This window comes from Hirundo rustica, chromosome 4 (assembly GCF_015227805.2).
Source record: "Hirundo rustica isolate bHirRus1 chromosome 4, bHirRus1.pri.v3, whole genome shotgun sequence".
Lineage (NCBI taxonomy): Eukaryota > Metazoa > Chordata > Aves > Passeriformes > Hirundinidae > Hirundo > Hirundo rustica.
In genome coordinates, this window is record NC_053453.1 from 34720105 (window position 1) to 34739654 (window position 19550).

The 19550-nt window shown below is 41.1% G+C and overlaps 1 protein-coding gene across 7 annotated transcripts in view; it reads right to left on the reverse strand.

The window, feature by feature from the left end:
• GRIP1 (glutamate receptor interacting protein 1) overlaps positions 1–19550 on the reverse strand; it is a 231377-nt gene that overhangs the window by 30873 nt on the left and 180954 nt on the right. For 2 of the 7 annotated variants that reach the window (XM_040061322.2, XM_040061320.2), the window contains exons 9-14: positions 18967–19136; positions 13195–13350; positions 12338–12493; positions 7082–7268; positions 5588–5733; positions 4480–4560 (exon numbers count right to left, since the gene is read on the reverse strand). In XM_040061322.2, the coding sequence (XP_039917256.1) occupies positions 4480–4560; positions 5588–5733; positions 7082–7268; positions 12338–12493; positions 13195–13350; positions 18967–19136 (896 nt within the window). The remainder of the gene's footprint in view (positions 1–4479; positions 4561–5587; positions 5734–7081; positions 7269–12337; positions 12494–13194; positions 13351–18966; positions 19137–19550) is intronic. The other 5 variants (XM_040061326.2, XM_040061324.2, XM_040061325.2 and 2 more) reach the window with 3 other exon arrangements.

Here is a 19550-nt window from a genome sequence, read left to right on the forward strand (position 1 = left end):
GCTGCACTGGTGAGGGAGGAAGAACTCACAGAAACATCAGAGCACCTGGGCAGTCCAGAATCACAAAAAAAACCAGGCAGGATCATAAATGCCTTCTCAGCCCACCTCTCAGTGTAAATCGGGGTGGCCTCAGCCCGAATGGTGCCCATAGCTCTTATCAGGGGCTCGGCAGAGATCTCTCCCTTCTCCAGGGAAGTTTAGAGAGAGGAGCTGTTGTAAAGCAGCAACCTCTCCTTCCCCTCCCCACCTGGGAGCCGATGGAATCTGGCCAGGCCTCGGGCCAGATCCTCCCCAAAAGGGGGGAGCAGCAGGCCCAGCTCGATGTTACCGGTCTCTCTCTGGCCAAAGGAAAGAAGAAAAAGGACCCACCTACAGGAAATTAAGGGGTTTTATATGGTACTTCCCAAAGTCATAGCCAACAATTTTCAGTGGTCAGAACAGATGCCAATATTCCAGCTAACCCTCTGATAGGTCCCTGTCCTTTCTAAAGCAATTCCCAGGTCCTGACCTGGAGAATTATTCTACGTTCTTTTATAACTAAAAAACCAAACTGTACAAACCTATGACACCAGGTCTCCACCCTATTCTACTACACTTTCCCAGCTACTTGAAAGTTCAAGAAAGTGTTGTCAGTGCTGTGTATCAGCTGTTCACTAAGTTTTAAAAAGCCCTCAAACAACGCTCCTTTCTTATTTCACTGCTAACTCAAACAAATGCACCAGCCCCCCAAAGTGACTTCAGCAGATTTTGGGGTGGACCTCTCACCCACCACGCAAACAAAACTCACTACGCTCAGTCTGGCTTCAAACATTGGAGGTTGATCAAGCTCTGAACAAACGGAACAAGCAAAGGAAAATGCTCATGTGATGGAAAAATACTTTTTATACAAAGTTAGTCCATTTATGGACTAATGCTTTACAGCTACAAAATTGGTTTGCAGCTACTGCATTTTTAAGAATAGTGTGATTAATAAATGAATGAATGATCTTTTTAAAATTACACTGATGTAGCTCTTTTGTCCATTAGGTATTCGTTCATGTGGAGCAGCTGAGAATTCCATTGATATTATTCTGTCTTGAAAAGAATTACTTGAAATGGTTGAAAATTAAGTAGAGCTTGCCAGGTGAAATCACATAATATACAGAAGCATGCTTTAGAAAATAAATTCTCATAGTCAATGCATCTGTAGATATTTACAAAGCTTGTTTCTGATGAAATACAAATACAATAAAGCAGACTACAGTATAGCTGCTAGTCAAAGTGACTCAGAAAAACTGATGATAGTTTGGGTGAGATTCTGATATTCTTACCAGCTTTGCAGCTTCTTATTCCTTGAGCAGTCCCATTAGCTTCAGAGAGATTATTTATGAAGCAAGGTGCTGCAGTTCATTGCCAGTAAGGATATCAGAATCTTACATAAGAAAGAAAGAAAGAAAGAAGAAGGAAAAAAAAAAAAAAAAAAAAAAGAGCAAACTGTTAACTACAATTACCAGAATCCACTAGTAAGTCATTTTACCGGACATCATTCAATGTATTTCCCAAAAAAAGTAATTAGTCTCTGATAAAGTATCCAGTTGCCTCAAAAACCCTTAAAAAAGGTTTTTGTCTTTAAAAAGAAAAATCTGTATTCATTACACAGTCTAAAATCAATGTCAAATAAATTGAAACAGCTTTGAGTACTACTAGCAGTACTTGTAAGTGTTCCTTCTTCTAGGGAATGATTCTGTCATAAAAGCAAAATCACATGCACAGGAACACTTCTGTGCTTTGTTTGGATGATATGGTTTTAAGAACTGAGACCTTCTATTTGCTCTTATCAGGTAACTTGGTGTGAAAGCATTAAATATATAATCACGTGTAGTTGAAAACATGAAATAAGGCCTTTATTGAGTGTAAGTATCTGTCATTGGTAAAGTTACACAGATACTGCAGAGATAAGGGATGAATGATAGGACTGCAATGCAGGCAGAAGTGGTCAAGACCAGTATACTGGGAGGTAACTGACATGAACCATCCAAAACTCAGAGCCCTGGATTAACATTAACAATGATGCTCATTAAGCTTTCTTCTGTCCTGCTTTTAAGGTGTTATGCTGTCTAAGGGGTTTTAATTTTTCCTCTTATTTTTCTCTTGCATTAATAAATCTGAAACTAAGGAAGGTCTCTTCTCCTATTATAACTCTTCTTTTTTCAAAGACCATGAATTAGCTTAATTGTCTTTAGTGTTGTGTGTCACCTCAGACATGCCTTCACTAAAGCAGCTGGTTGTAACTCCATGCAACACTCTTGGTGTTCATTACCAGGGAAACAAAATCCAGGAGAAGAGAAATAAATTCCTCTTCTAGGATCTCTGACTCCTAGCAGCCAACCTAGAAGAACTCCTGGACTTAAAAATAGACATATGTCTATGTCACATGTCAGCCCAAAGTGAAGTTGCATTTCCCGTCTGGCAAAAAATGTATTTTGTCTGTCAGATTAGGCGATTTCCTGACTTTCTCCTACAAATCCCAAACTAAATGGTGGATATGGAAAGTAAGAAAGGTGTTTCTCTGTAATGTTTTAATAGCACTTTCTCATTCACCATTAACTCCACTAATTTGAGAAGGAAGAGGATGAAACAGTTCTCTAGCACTTTTAAGAGTTCAAGCCCACAAGTGAATAAATCTCAACACCTCCATTCCCCCCTGCTTAAGACATACCAACTCTGGCAAGTTTCCCTTAGTATTTGTTTTCTGAAAGAGATCATAAAGCTTTCTGAAAATATCAGCAATAAATGGCATGCTAATAAATATCAGTAATAAATGGCGTGTTAAAGTGTCCAGACAGAAATTTGACAAAATGAATATAAAACGCTTATATTCTTCAAATCATACTGCCTTATTTAGGAGTTAATTAGGTAAAATGGAGCAAAACACTGAAAAGCAAAGCATGAAATGCAGCAATTCAAGATTTCTACCAATTATTAATATAAACCCTTTAAAACCATGTAAATAATTAATCCTAGATAAATTTCATATGCATTAAATTCTATTAATGAGATTATTATATATAACAGATAATTTCATTTAAATATTAAAGATACTGCAGTATAGTCACAAGAGCAGAGCTAAGACCAACCACATGTTATTCTGATTATATAAAGCACTAATTTTTGGAATTAAATTCCAGATCAGTAAGACATGCAAAGTTTGGAAGAGGAGTGCTAAATACTAAATTTCAAGAACACTAATTTTCCATTAAAAGTTTATTCCTACAGACAAAAAAAAAAAGTAGATGCCTGCATTCCAAAATACAACACAAATCAAATTACTAGGAAGATTGTATTTTTTCAATAACTTTACAAATCTTTATCAATCCTAAGAATAAAATTTAAACAGAACAGCCTCGCTCCAGGCTTTCTCATTTCTCAATATTTTCATTTGCACAGACACATGTAGACCAATGATTTTGCTTCAAGCGTCACATCACATCTTACAGAGTCTAACAGTTACTCATTCAAGTGTGCAACACAAGCAAACAGGCCTGCAGTGTCTCTCATTTGTTCCTCAGGTGTAACCCTTAGTGCTGAGATCCCTGCTGTACTTTTGATTAACCATATTCCACTGTGCTGGTAAAAGCATCGAGAATACAAGTCAAAGCACAATCTTCCCCCAAGACACATGAATAACTCTAAAGAAAGACTAATAGCCTAAGAAAGGCCACAGCCATGAAAGAATGTTAATTCGGATGACACCAGATTCTGCAGTGTCAAGCCCATTAACTTTGATATGGATTGTTTTTCCTTCCATCAAGAGCTGAACTCAGTACGCCGGAGTTTACCAGGTCAAAATCCAGTTCTAACACATTGTTTTACTGCCTCCTCACAAAACAAGTGCAGAAACACTTTTCATTTCAAACCACAGCAACAAATATTTTTGAGAAACAGACTGATGCAGGCCCTTGTGACCTTCTTCAGCAATCTCCGCACTCCCTAGTGAAAGGGGATTTTGCTGTGACCCACACATTCAGGACTGCCCACAAGTTCTAGAGACGGAGGATGTATCTGGGTTCTGAAGCAGAAAATAACCCTACATATGTGGATCTTCATGTCTGTGAAACTTATGTTCAGTGGGGTTCTGTTCAAGAGCCTGTGAGAGACCATGACAGACTCTGCTTTAAACTTCACAGCTATGGAAATATTTTGCATGGACTTAATTCTACTGATTTTTTTAAAATAAATAATTTTAATAGGAGTTAAATATGTACTTTGCATGAAGGAATAAGTCAAACATTAGATTTTGCAAACTTCTGGCTTTGTTAGCTACTTGAAGGGGAGTATAAATATGCTATAGAACGGTATTTCAAAACAGAAAAAGCAGTAAAAGAAGCTAGAAAAAAGGAAAAAGCTTATACCAAAAGAAACGTGAGTCCGCAGCTACAAGATCTACTACCTCCAGATTATCCCATAAATGTGGTCTGAAAAATAAGCACTTTTACTTACAACTTATGGTGATGCCAAGTTCCACATTATGCTTCTTTGGTAGTTTCACATGAAATGTTCCACTGCTTGGTATAACTGATTCTATTACAAAAACATTTAAAATGTTAGATAATTTATAAGGCGCAGCAATTTCACGAGCACGGAACTATACATGTAAGCTGATTAAATCACATCAGAGTCACAAGGCAGGGATGAAACACGAGTGCTAAAATGAAGGAGGCATGATTTATAACTCTACTGGTAATTTTCACAGTAACTCAATTTTTTTTAAGGTTTAACTGAATTTGTGGAGATTGCATGGGCCAGCAGCCAGCTGAGACTGCAGGTTTTTAGCTCGTATGCAAGTTCTGCGAGCACACGTGAAAATTTGACTGCTGGCAGACAGCTTTTAATTAAAAGAACAGGGGATTGAGTCGTAAGGATTTCTGACCTTTGCTGCTGGAGGACTAACACTTATTTTTAACTGTCCACTAAGGTAACTGCCATGAGTTTAACATCTAGTGGGAAGAAAAGGAATCCAGTGGTGCACGCACGTAACGTGTACTTGTTCGATATACACAGTTAGTAATTTCATGGGTATATTCTGTATGCTTAAACACATTACAAAATAAAGGAATGCCATTAGTAATAATACTCACCAGAAAAGTTATTGTTATTGTTATTGTTCTGGCCTTTATTAATTCAGTTTCTATTATTTTATTTAGAGATATGGCAAGTGAAACACCCCAAGAGGTTTTTTTGTTTGTTTATCCACCCTTTTAAATACTTTTCTGTCTTGCAAAACATTTCATTATTTGGCCTGTAGAGGATTTGTTTCTGTTTAGCAGAACATTTCTATCTCAGGCCAGAAAAATGTCTGGAAATAACTCAGAGGCGAGACAGTCACCAGATCTTACTACAGGACCTGTCATTTCGATTTGCTTTCTGAAGTAGACTGCAGAGCTGTGTGAAATGAGAAAGCTGTACAGAAAACCATGTTTCAAATAAGTCACCTGAAAACTGAATTGTGTAGATGAGAGAAGAAAACCTCAGATGCCTGACACTTGCAATGTACTTAGGATTTATTCCTTCATTTTTTCTGCAAGACAGAATAACAGGACATTCATACCTGCAACATCAAATTCTATTTCCAAAGTGACCTTGTTGGTGATAGAGGAGTCTCTGAGCAGTTGATTGGCCTCATCAAATGTGCTGTCTTCTGTTGGGATACCATTTATTGACACTATTCTGTCTCCTATTTGCAGCACCCCACACCTTGGTACAAAAGGATATAAAACAATCACCAGATGTGCATGTTCTAGAACCAGCAGTATCATAGAATTACAGAATCATTTAGGTTGGGAAAATGCTTTAATATCACTGAGCCATTAACCCAGCACTGACAAGTCCTTTCTGTGTGGAATTGCCACATTTACAGGTCTTTTAAATACCTCCAGGGACTGAGCCTAAACTACTGTCCTGGGCAGGCTGTTCCAGTCCTTGACAACCTTTTTCACTGAAGAAATGTCTCCTAATATCCAATCTAAACCTGCCCTGGCAAAACTTGAGGCCATTTCCTCTTGTCCTGTTGTGTGTTATCTGGGAGAAGAGACCAATGCCCACCAGGCTACATCCTGTTGTCAGATAGTTGTGGGGAGCTATAAGGTTGCCCTCCAGCCTCCTTGTCTCCAGATGAAACACCCCCAGCTCCCTCAGCTGCTCCTTGTTAAGAGTTGTTCTCCAGCCCCTTCGCCAGCTCCACTGCCCTTCTGTGGGCACACTCCAGCACCTCAATGTCTTTCATATAAAGAGGGGCCCAGCACTGAACACAGGACTTGAGGTGTGGCCTCAGCAGTGCCAAGTACAGGGACACGATCACTGCTCTAGTCTGGCTGGCCACAAATCTATGATACAAGCTGTCTGATCAAACACATTCAACCAGACCTTGAAGGATAATTGTGGCATAGCAGCTCAACAATGTACCTAGGCACAGAAGCTGCTGCCCCTTTGCACCATGACACTATCAAGCACTAACAGTACGGGTCATACTCTCTAGGTGCTGGGACCCAAGAATAGGGGTCTTCATGCTTCCACCCCACCCATGGGCATCATCTGTGCCTCACCCTGGGTTGCAGGTGAAATGGCAACTGGTGCTTGTCTCTGCAACTGCTATCATTCTCATGACATGATTAAATACATATATAAGCATAAAAATGTAATTGAAATAATCAGTAAGTCAAAATTCTGGAATTCCCTAAGACTGATTCTGGACCGAAACTGAACAGAGCTTTCACCCTGGCATGCTCAATTATCACTATTTTGACTTCTCTGATTTTTCTGATATTTGTTGTTGCTGTTGTTTTTGTTGTTGTTTTTGTTTTGCATGAATATAACTTCCAGTCTCCTTCTGGAGGACTCTGTATCGTCAGAACACTGGTGCCTGTCATTCTTTCATAGCTGATCAAGTGCATGAAACACCATTGTCAGAACAGAAAGTATATTACTTGCCTCACTCCACTGAGCAAGGCCCTGCAATTCATCACAAACTGAAAGAAAGCACCAAGCCCAACGTACCCGAGGAACGCTCCCCAAATGTATTTAGCAGTCAATTAAAGAGCCTCACCTTTCCGCCGGACTGTCCGCCTCAATATAGGAAATGAGAGGTGGAGAAGACAAGGTCTCAGTAGCGAACACGCTACCCTGGAGCTGTATCCCAAACCCTACTATGGGGTCAGCTGTCAGCACTACTTCTGTGGTTTCTGTGTGCACGACCTGCCCAGCCAAACCAACAGTGCTAGAGGCTAAAGACACTATAAAACAGAGCAGACCAGGAGGAAAGACATTCATATACAGCACAAGTTCCATTGCTTTTTGAGAAAATTGATCTTTACACTAAATCTAGTCAATGAAATGTCTCTTTTAAAGTCAATTTCGGCTAAAGTGTATAAATTATATTTACACAGTTATGGCCTATAAGATAATAGAAAACAGCTGGTTGTATGCTGGAATGCAAAAATATAGTTCTTGTTCTGGTAAAATAAATGTGTTTGATATCCCCACCCCAAAAATCTCAGGACATCCTTGAATTCTGTTTGCATTAGGTTTGAGGCATGGATGAGCAGAACTTTAACAGGAAATAAGGCAATTGGAGGCACAAGCCCAGCTGTTATTCAGGCAGATTCCTCTATGGACATCTCACAGCAATGCATTGATGTTAGCAACAAAACACATGGACCAGGCTTGCTTGCAAGAAGTAAGGATGCCTTCTTCTTGTACATGTTTGCTATGAGTCAGCAATTTGTTAGGCTAACTGGGTAATATAAGGAAGCTGAACAAGCCACTCTGTTTTGGCAATCAGTGTATCTCAAGGGATTGTGAGAAAAAAAGTTCTTTGGGGTCTCTCAAAGCCACTGGGGGACCGTTCTATGAGAAACTCAGGCAGCTACTTCTGTTCTCCTGCTTTACTCACACTTTTTCCAGAAGGCTGCAGTACAGAACAAATCAAGACAAAAACAACACTGAGATTCAACACAATTATCTATGAAAGGAGACTGCACCTTTGCTTCCTTGATCTCTATCGAAATGTCTATTGTATCACTGTTTGAATTTCCGCAGCAGCAAACTATTGCTTTTCATTATGTCATACACAGAAAGCTGGAGTTTTTCAACTCCTGTTCAGTAATGATAATCCCTCCAAGGCCAAGGATTTGGAATTGTTTTGTGTTATCAATCTATGTCATTAGCTCTCCACCTCTAATTTCCTTCCAAACCCTTTTCTGCTTGCAGCAGCTGCTAAGAATTAGGTAAAATTTCATGGTTCATTTCAGAGAGGGTTTACATGTGCATTTTTTTTTCTCTCAGATGCAGGAAAAAAGAATTGACATAGATAATATTAGAACAACTGTACAAAGATGTCAGAGGTTATGTAAGTATTTTCCCATGCTCAGGGGCTGCAAGCATCAGACTTTTGCTCTATATCAGTTAGTATAAAACTGATTGATGTGGCACAGTTGGTAATGACAGTTCTTTGCAAAATTTTCACTTGCCAAAAACCTCACAAGTTTCTGATTTCTCCCAGCAAAGCTTCTTCCCTCTCTAAAACCATCTTTTCCAAATTACTGTGAATTCTTCTTGTTTTAAGTTTCCTTTGTAAGAATTGAGAATTATTTCAGATATTCAACAGCTTCCTTCTTACTGTTTATCTGCACTCAATAAGACATGCTTATACACAAATGCAAATACTAAAAATCTGTTCTTAGAAACTTCCATCACCTTTAGCATTTACTGCATGTGAGAAATAGCCCTCACTCTCCAGCCCTCACTGCTGCAAAGGCTAAAATGTAATGAAACAAAAAAATTACTATAATACCTAAGACACCTTCTAGAAACATCTTAATTTAGGGCATCCAGTCTCAGAAAAGTTCCATTTTCCCTTTCTTAAAGGTCATATAACAATTACTCGTTAATTTCATGTCTATTTCCCATCACTTATGTCTCTATTCCTGCCATACAGCAGGTATCTAGCTGACTCTGTAACATAATAATAACTTTTCTCATTCTTTTTACAATGCCCTACCAGGAACCTAAATGTCTCATACAATTTATTTCAACTTTTAGGACAGTAAAAGTTTTAATTCACATTGGTAAAATAGGTCACTATCTGTGGGATTTAAAACTCACTCTGATAAACATTTTGATGATGTTGACACTTGAGTATGACAATTAGGAACCCCTTTCCACTCCAAAAGAAAATGAAAGAGAAACAGGAACAAAACAAAACAAAACAAATATATCCCAGAGATGAAAATATCCTTTCCTAATCATATAACAATGCCTATCTCCTAAGACTCTGTAAAATGTCACAGGTACCCAAACCCATGACTTAGAGCATCTTGGGGTTTGTAACTCAACAGTAACTGTAGCAAGGAACACTGACATTTTTTTGGCTCCTTGATGGGTTAGAATTTTTACAGGCCAGGAAGCAGTGCTGTTGATTTAAAAAGGTGACATGGATGTGTTTGTAGTTCCAGTGAACATCGGTTGCTATTGCTAGGGGTACATTCCAGCATACTTGTATAGTCCTTGTCTAACTCTTAGCAGCATTCCTGGGGGCTGGTTTGCATATGCTCTGCAGTTATGTAAATAATGATCTTGAATTTGAAGATTATGGACTTGTCACTTTTATGCCTGCAATTATATGAGAAGCAGAAAAAGATGTGTTTCAAGGTGCATATATGGATTATTATGCCTCCAGTCTCCCACTCTAACCCATAAGAAATCGAAACACGTTCGCAATTCCTCCTGATAGCTGTTGAGAAAAGAGCACCCATGCATATCTAAAACCCTCTCAAATTTCTACCAGATATGCAACCCTAGTAATGTAAATTGATATAAATTATGTCTCGCTTCCAACTACTAATAGGAACATATTACAAAATACTTCAGGATTTAAACTGTAACGAAATAATAATCTAAGTGTTTCCACAATGAATCCCACACCTTAAACAAACAAACAAATGCAGAGGAAGAATAAAAACTGAAAACAAGTGGCATAACAAAAGCTTGTGGCAGCAGGGCATGCCCTCAATTTTTACAGCCACATATTCAGAAAGGTCTGCATAACTAATGCAATGATTGTTAAATCATGACCATGAAAGTCTTGCTACCCCTTGTGCCATCACACTTCATTTTCATGAATTATGCCACCATCACATTATGTTGTGCAAGTATTCCTAAATAATTGACAATATAAGTTTTATAGCAACCTACATATTTTTATTCCCCAGTCACATTCTAAAAGATTTATTAAGATTTACCTAAATGTAACTCTCAAATGATCCAACTGCATTAAATAAAAAGAAATCCCACTAAAATGAAGAGTGTGCTACTCCTTTTCCATGAAAAGCACAGCAGTCAATCTACCTGGTTCTCATGAGTCTCCCATAATGGGAGGGGCTTTCCAAGGCTTGTCGATGGATAGCCGAAAGGTACAGGACAGGACATTCTCTATCCTGGTCCACTGAGGACATTCAGAGCAGAGTGGGTCTCTTAAGTTGGCCGCTACTGCTGTCACAAGTATGGCTATAAGTCCACTAACAGAGTAAGGAACTCTGCATGGGCTGACAAGCAAACTCACAAAAAGGGCAAACAAGTCTGGCTGGCCAGCCAATTCCAAAGCCAGTTCTGGTTTGGGGTTGTTGATGCAGTCAACTGGTTGTAATGAGGCACTGAGCACCCAGTGATGGGGCCAGTTTCATGTATTTTGAATTGCTCTATATCAAGACCTCACAATGTGAATGTGCAATAAACTACCGCACAACTAAGCCTTGTCCTAACTTCTCCTATCTAGAGATTTGTTTGCTCATAGTAACTTGTCACCCCCAGGGCCTTCTGACTTCAAGAATATTTTAGGCGGGCTGCAGTGCTTATGTGACTGTCACACTTAAATGCCACATCACTGGCCTTGTTTTGAGTCTTTGCAAGATAACACAGACAAGCCCTCCTTGAAGGAAAAATATCTGAAAAATTTAACAACACAAGTTACAGCTGTGTCCAAGATCCATAACAGGATTAGCTTTGAGGATTTCATCCTTTGTTGTACAAAAGTTAGTTTTGCTAAAACATAGCAAAACCGATAAACCATTTTTTTCATTGATTTTACTATTCAAATTGATTACTACTAGTGTAACACTATTACTGTTCCTCATGTGCAGACAAGAACATGCTGGACCTGTACTGGTATCATAGCATGACAGACACAGTATTCCCCCATGACCCAAAAGAATGCATTAGAAGCTAACACGTCAATAGATGAGCTGTGAGAAATGGCTGATTGGATTAAAAACAAAAAATGCACTTACAGGCAAATGTTATGTAAAAATATGTGCCTTACAGAATAAATAAGAACAAGCAAGCAACAAAAACTGCAAGAAAGCAAAACCTCAGTTCCTCTCTCACGTTTTCTCACAATTCCATAGTGACTGGCCTTAGAAGCTGCTGGTTTGCTCTGGTTTTACTGTGACCATGGGGAATCTTTAAAACACAGCAGCAGTGCTGTAATGTGCAGCAGCTCAGTTCTTTCAGAGTGGACTTCTGAGCATCGTTATCTAGAGCAAATGATTTACAGAGCAGTTCTCACCTCCCCGCTCTGGAGGAACTGAGCTGCTGTGGATTGCACAAAGATGGACAAGCCAAAAGAGAAGCGGCACTTACGTGGAGTCTAGGAAAAAATGCACTGACAAAGCTACACTCTTTCCAGCCCAGTGAATGCTTAGCAATATGCAAAGTGGAACAGCCTGAATAGATCTCCTCTGGCTTGGGAAATGACTGACTCATAGGCAATCTATGCTTTATATCCCAGAGAGTGGACAAATAAGGCTACTTAGTCTTCGCTGTAACTTGTCTCCCTCACCAAAATGACTCTACAGGTCATGGTGTAGATGTAAACATTAGAACTAGCTAGGAGGTGCCATGGCAAGCTCTGCCTTCCCTAATGTGACAGCTGGTTGAGCTTACCAGCAATCTATTTTTGACTATTCAGCTGTGAATTCTATTCCCTAATGGACAGTGGAAGAGTTGAAAAGGGAATTTGAAAATCACTTCAGTAACAGTGTAACAAACTCTTCCAGCACTGTCTGAAGAAAACATTCCTTTATAAATTTCAGATGAGACAGTTATGCTGCATAACATCTACTCATCTCATTTTAGCATTGGACAAATATCTTCACCCTTATGTTTCCCTACATCCACCAGAAACTCCCTCTTCCATCTAGAATATATGTATACTAATTAAGGTACTGTGCAACTTTTTTCTGCATCTTCCCCCTCCTCCACCCATTCATTCATTGCACATTTTTGAGTAAATGCTGTTACCACCTACAGGAGCTTTTGAAGTCCTTCTTTTTCATCCTCCGCCTCATCATTGTCCCACGTGGGCTGGTGGAGTAGAGGCTGCGAGGTAAGGTCCCCATGTTCAGGGAACTCAGGCTGTATGCACTCATGGAGGTAGGAGAGAAGGATGAAGACACCAGAGCTGCTGTAAGAAATCAAACACTTGGCATACAGCATTCAGTCTTCACAGAAGAGTGCGGCACATGCCTGTAACTCATCAATGAATCAAACATTGTATGTACAGGCTGTGTATGATGCATAGGAATGGTTTGTGCTTTTCCAGTAACAAAGACATTAAACCATACAGGTGACCCCAGGAAGCCACCATTTCATGACAACACTTGCTGGAAGCTAACCAAGATAATGTAGACACAAAAGGTATATTCATAGTATACAACTTACTTTAAGCAAAGCATGTTAAATTAAAATTTTCAACACATATCTCCAAACTAATGCACATCAGTATACCTAGATACAATGATTTTAGAAATGCATTTTTGTAGTAGGTAATTTCTGACAAAGATTTGTAAGCAATGCTCTTCATTCAAAAATCATGCTTTATGTATACTTCTCCAATCCAACGGTCTACTCATACATAGAAGAAGAGCTGATTCATTCCGAATTTTCAAGGCTTTTCCTGTCTACAAAGGCTGCTTTTTTACAGAAAGGAGAAGGTGTAAAATGTCAGAAATAACCTTGGCATGGCTATGAAAAAGTGTAGCATCTGAAAAACTGAAAAGGTTTAAGAGCCTGAAATGGGAAAAGTACAAGTGAAAGAAGAAGGAGGGAGGAGGAGGAAGAAGAAGAGAAGAAAGTATGTGAGCAGGAAAAAGCATGAAACATTACGAAGGCTTTTTTGAGGAGCCGCTTTCTGGAATTTCAAGGCTGGTATCCTGCAATGGTCAGGGTGGTAGGTGTTATAATGGTGGTAGGTGAGCAGGCTGCTGTGGCTGTTGGCACACGAATCCCAGGTAAGTTGCCTGTTGCTTCTTTCAACTTTCACTGCCCGCATGAAGGGATGATGGAAAATCAGAAAAGAAAAGGACCAGAGAAGAGGTAAAAGTAACTGAATTGCACAAACAAAACAAAAAAAACCCCACAAACCAGAAGCGAAAGAAAGAAAATAAATAGAAAATAAAATAAAATAAAATAAAATAAAATAAAATAAAATAAAATAAAATAAAATAAAATAAAATAAAAAATAACCTGGTCTTGGCTTTTTATCAGGGACTTCTAACTTGAAGAGCAGAAATAATATTTTTTTCCCAGAAAATAATGCTTCTGATTGAGCTTTTTTGTATTTATTTGAAAAATGATGATTGCTGGATCAATTTCTAATCTCCTTCTGGCTTAGGGGCTAAGACTGCACACTTTCTCAGAAAATACTAAGATACTACATATGACCACTAACTGAAGGTTAATAACTCTCTGCTTGCATTAATCTATTTTAAAAAGACCAACTAGATACTTTACATGGCACTGCCTAGAATGAAGATGCTTCCCTGCCATTTCAATTTACTATATTGACATTTTAATTTTGCCACAATCTATTGCTGGCATTACGCTATTCTGTGCAGTAAATGACTTCCCAATGCCAGTAGCAGGAAAACTCTATCCTGAAACCTGGTTAATAAAGAAAAGAGGTCTTATTGATTAGCTGGATATGCAATTTTATGTTTTTGCTTTGTGTTTTGTTTTTCTCATTTGATCCTCCAAACTTTAAAATGATCCTTCACTGAATGAAATTTGAGACAGTATTTGATTATTTAATTGCAGGTTCTATGTATGTGGAATCTGGGAAGTACTGGAAGTAAAGACCAGTATTTACTAAGAGAATGGGAAGCATTTCAGTTGTCAAATCCTAAAGGAAGGGGATTGAAGTCTCCCTTGATTAATTACAGTATATTCATCATTAAATTCAGCATGTCTGTATCCTTGCTGAACCATAAAGGCACAGTTCAAACTGGAAAGTATTCACTGAATTTTTTGTCTTGAAACACCAAGGGATTCACTCATACTATAGAATCATGGAATGGTTTGGATTTGGAGAGACCCTAAAGACCATTTGTTCAAACCCTGCTGCCATGGGAAGGGACACCTTTCACTAGACCAGGTTGCTCAGAGTCCCATCCAACTGGGCCTTCAACACTTCCAGGGATGAGGCAGCAAAAACTTCTCTGGGCAACCTGTCCCAGTGCCTCACCATCCTTGCAGAGAAGATTTGTTCCTAATATCTAATCTAAACCTGTTTCTATAAAAACAGAGTTTCCTGTCTTTGTCCCGTGAGCTGTACGATCTGTGTCCCTCTGCTACCTGCTGTACCTATAATAGCTGCAGACTTGTCTGTCCCCATGCTGGCCTTCAACAGGAGCCCAAAACCTTGAGCTCACCATGTCCCTGCAGCCTGGTGGAGTGGTGGAGACCCTGCAGGGTCTGGAACTGCCTGACCCGGCCCAGTGTCTTCAGTCAGATTGCCCTGGAGTTGCACCCCTCCCTGAGAACACACTCTGTGCCCTGGCATGTACTTGAATCAAAAGAACTATATTTTTGCCCCAATATTAGATATCAAAAGTAAGGGAGGGGTGCAATGTCAGCATCAGGCTGGGTCTGCCCCCCTGGGGCTCCTCACCCACTGGCACCACCGCTCTCAGGGATTTCAGAAAATCTCATGTTAACCAGAAAAGTCCCAGAAACACCAGAAACAGCATGATATGGCCTTATATCATAGAGACTTTTTTTCAGATGAAACCATCTTTTCAATTACGTGCACAGGACAGCAAGATTTCTTAACATTAACTATGCTGAAAAAAATTAAAATCTGGTAAGAACAATGTGGCCAGGTGGATTTTCATTATTTTCAAGCTGCTGTGAGCCTTGTTTAATTAAAAAGACTGCTTCCAACAGGAAATTATCTGGTAGTCCTTGAGATTTTTTTCTTAATGTTTTATTTTCATGCCAAGAGTAGAGATAAAAATGTCCTACAAAGTGGGAAAGTACACAAATTCAGTTTGCTCAGCTTGCAGAAGGATAGTCCCAATTCAACAAAAGTTCTGTAAAAGAAAATCCTTTTGTGTGTAACCACAGTAATTTAGTGGTAATTTCAGCTATTTCAGTACAGGGTTGTGTACAGTAAACATAAAACTAATGGGGCAGCAAGAGAAATGAATGTCAGCAGCACAGTATAAAGGGGAAAAAAAAAAACCCACACGAAAAAGAATCCTATCTTTTATAGAGCTCTTCACTTTATTTTAGGGCTAAAATTTTAGTTTATTTTATATACTGACTTTCCTGTCCGTTTTAAATTCCTAACATACTCCCGCAAGACCAATAACTGAGCTCAGCAGATACAGCCCTAATGACTCAGCTAATTCCAGACATATCAAGGGAGATTTTCACTCTCTGCAGCCTCTAGGTCATACCACACCTGATGAAAGGCTGTTTCTATGAGAATACTTGCTTCCATAAAACTTGCTACATCTTGAATTGGTCATGCTATTGTGGTAGCACCACCTGGTGAGGGGCTGGAAAGGCCTGTAAGCATCCTAGTTATCCCGCCTTACTGAAAAAAAGCAACTTTACTCCTTCAGGGATATTTTCCCCTAAAAGATGCTCTTATATATTATATTTAGCACTTTGATATGATTTTGTAACAGACACTTCTTAACTCTGGCATAGCAAAAGCATTGCTTTTCCTAAGCATTTACACTGATTACTAGAACATTAACAGCATCAATTTATTATAAATGTTGGTTAACAAACCAACTGCTTCAAATAATACAATCATCTACACAAATCATTTGCCCCAGCATTTGTCTTCCCAAAAGAAACAGTCTTCAAAATTCTTTAACCATCCGGAAATTAATTGCATAACATCTTTGCTTCAAAAAAGAGAAAGATCTGTTGGCAATGTACTATCGTAACTGAAAGGAATGGAAGTACATCGCAAATTTGGCCTCCATCTCATGCTGCTTGTGCAGTATCACCCTTTGCTCCTTGTGGCTCTAACCAGCTTAAGTAGAAAAGGGAAAGAGCCGAATAAAGGGATAACGGGTAACTGCAAAGGCTGCTTTTTGTTCACCCTGGTCTAGGAGAAAATAATGTCTCCTCTGTCACTACTTCAATATTCCCAACACTGAGAAACTGTCTAGAATACCACTTTTCAAGGGATGATCTGGATGTTGCATGGATGTTGTTGAGGGTTAGGTTTGCTCCTTTTTGTCTTAAAGAATTTTTCCCCATAAGTTGCTAAGAGACTTACTACTGGTGCTTAAATGGTGCTTGACCAACACAAAAGACATGGCAAAGTCAGGAGGGGGAAGATCACACGAGTTTTGGGGCAGGAAAAGGCCAGGGCTGTGGGAGCTGGGGGCTCTTCTTGCTCTGGGCATTGGAGGGGACGGCCAGGCTGCTGCTTGCTGCGGGAGGAGTCCACTGTCAACAGAAAGTCCGGTCCTGGGAATTCTACCATCATCTGCTCGTGTGCCCAGGAATTCTGAGCCCCTTCGCCCGCCCTGCTGGAGCTGGGCCAGCCCTGCCCGGCCATCGCGGCTTCTCCATCGCTGCTCTTTGTGCTCCGCTGTAGCCCCGCACCCCCTGCCTGCCGGGACACCCCCCTGCCTGCCGGGACACCCCCCTGCCTGCCGGGACACCCCTCTGCCTGCCGGGACACCCCCTGCCTGCCGGGACACCCCTCTGCCTGCCGGGACACCCCCTGCCTGCCGGGACACCCCTCTGCCTGCCGGGACACCCCCTGCCTGCCGGGACACCCCCCTTTGCCTGCCGGGACACCCCTCTGCCTGCCGGGACACCCCCCTGCCTGCCGGGACACCCCTCTGCCTGCCGGGACACCCCCCTGCCTGCCGGGACACCCCTCTGCCTGCCGGGACACCCCTCTGCCTGCCGGGACACCCCTCTGCCTGCCGGGACACCCCCCTGCCTGCCGGGACACCCCCCTGCCTGCCGGGACACCCCTCTGCCTGCCGGGACACCCTGCAGCCCCTCTGCCTGCCGGGACACCCCCCTGCCTGCCGGGACACCCCCCTGCCTGCCGGGACACCCCCCTGCCTGCCGGGACACCCCTCTGCCTGCCGGGACATCCCCTGCCTGCCGGGACACCCCCTGCCTGCCGGGACACCCCTCTGCCTGCCGGGACACCCCCCTGCCTGCCGGGACACCCCCCCTGCCTGCCGGGACACCCCTCTGCCTGCCGGGACACCCCTCTGCCTGCCGGGACACCCCCCTGCCTGCCGGGACACCCCTCTGCCTGCCGGGACACCCCCTGCCTGCCGGGACATCCCCCTGCCTGCCGGGACACCCCCCTGCCTGCCGGGACACCCCTCTGCCTGCCGGGACACCCCCCTGCCTGCCGGGACATCCTGCTGCTCCAGCCACCAGCCCGGGAGCTTCCACCGCTCCAGCTTGGTGCTCTCGGGGTCCCAAGGGATCAGAATGCACCGGGCTTGTGAAACAAAGCCCCTCGAGGTTCCTGGTTCTATTTATTATTAATACTGTAGTTGTTGTTGTTGTTTGCCTTGTTATATTTACTAATAAAGAATGGTTATTCCTTTCCCCATAGCCCTGCCTGAAAAGCCCCTTTAATTTTCTAAATTATAATAACTTGGAGGGAGGGGATTGGAATTCCCCATTCCTAGAGAGGCCCTGCCCCTCCCTAGCAGATATCTGTCTTCCAAACCAAGACAGATGTCCCAGAACATTTACCTTCACTGACATTTCGAGACCTCAGAAATCTTGGTCTAAATGAGGCAGAAGCACAGTACCACAGGCTCAGAAAAATGATACCACTGGTTCCTGCCGCAACACAAGTACCTATTTTCTGTGTATTTGATAACCCTTGTTACTGTTTTGATGGCTATCAAGATGTGCTGTTTTAGACTGAATTCATGGATTGATGTGAATTAAGCTTTCTCATGATTAGTTAGAAGACAAGATAGGCAGCCTCCATCTTCAAATACTAAGACATTTTATATACATTTGATTTGAGAATGGAAAGCCATTCTATTCAAGCATGTTGGTATGAAATAAGTATCACAATGAAAAGGTCTGCAATCTAGGGAACAGTTTCCAAACAGTTTTCATAAGCACTGACAGTGAACCCATGAAGCAATCTCAGAAGCACTTTAAAAGATGACAGCAATAAATAATAATGCCATTAACAAGATAAAATACGGGAGTGGTTTACGTATTTTAGGGGAGAACAGATGTTATTAATGAAGTGACCATAACTATCAAGTCAATATGCTGAAAATAAGTTGGCTGTGGTACTGCTTCCCCACTCTAAGAAACAATGTAGAGATTAATTTATTGAAGTATCTCATAGCACCCCCAACAACTGCAACAGCAGAGTAAACAGGTGTCCTTATGTACATTTACAAGTTTGTAGAGGTATTTCTTAGCAAAACATTTCTCCCTCTGGCCGTAGGAATCTCAGAGGGTTCATTAAGACCAAAAAGCCACAGAGGTGCTCAGAAACTGCAGAAGCATAACCTGGGGAGTTGAAACAACATTTACAGACATAACTGTAGTGATGGCTCTGACCATTCAGCATGGCAGGCAAAATAAAAGAAAGAGGTATTAGGTGCTACCAAATGATCCTCTTACCGTGCTCTGGGCCTTTCAGCGCTAGCCGTGTCTGGTGGTGGGGAAGGATCTCCAGTTTGACATTATCCGCCGCATTAGCCAAAAACTGCGTTGCTTCCGCCAGCGTACAGTACTCCATGCTGGTGCCATCGATGGACAGAATATGGTCTCCTACATGTAATGCACCACATCTATATAAAAGGGGAAAAACTCGGTATCATTAGGTATGTTCTTTGCTTGCAAAATGAGTTCTGCCTTCACACTGGTCATGACAACTATGAACGTGTTCTTTTATTTTCGAGAGACAGTTGTATTTTGTAGGCACTGTCACTGGTCAGACTTTATCTCTATTAGTACAAACCTTAAAAACAATTCAGTTAATACAGTATATGCCAAGACATCACTCACAGAACTGCAATGGGGTAGCTGACTCTAAAAATATGTGTGAATGGCAGCAGGATAAAATGAGAAGAGCTTAAGGAGACTCGAATAACTTGGTCACATACCCCTCACACAAGCACCCAGTTCATCATTTTTTGAGTTATAATTCAAACATTTATTAGTACAAAAGCTGTAAATGATGATGAAATTATGCAGTAGTCAAA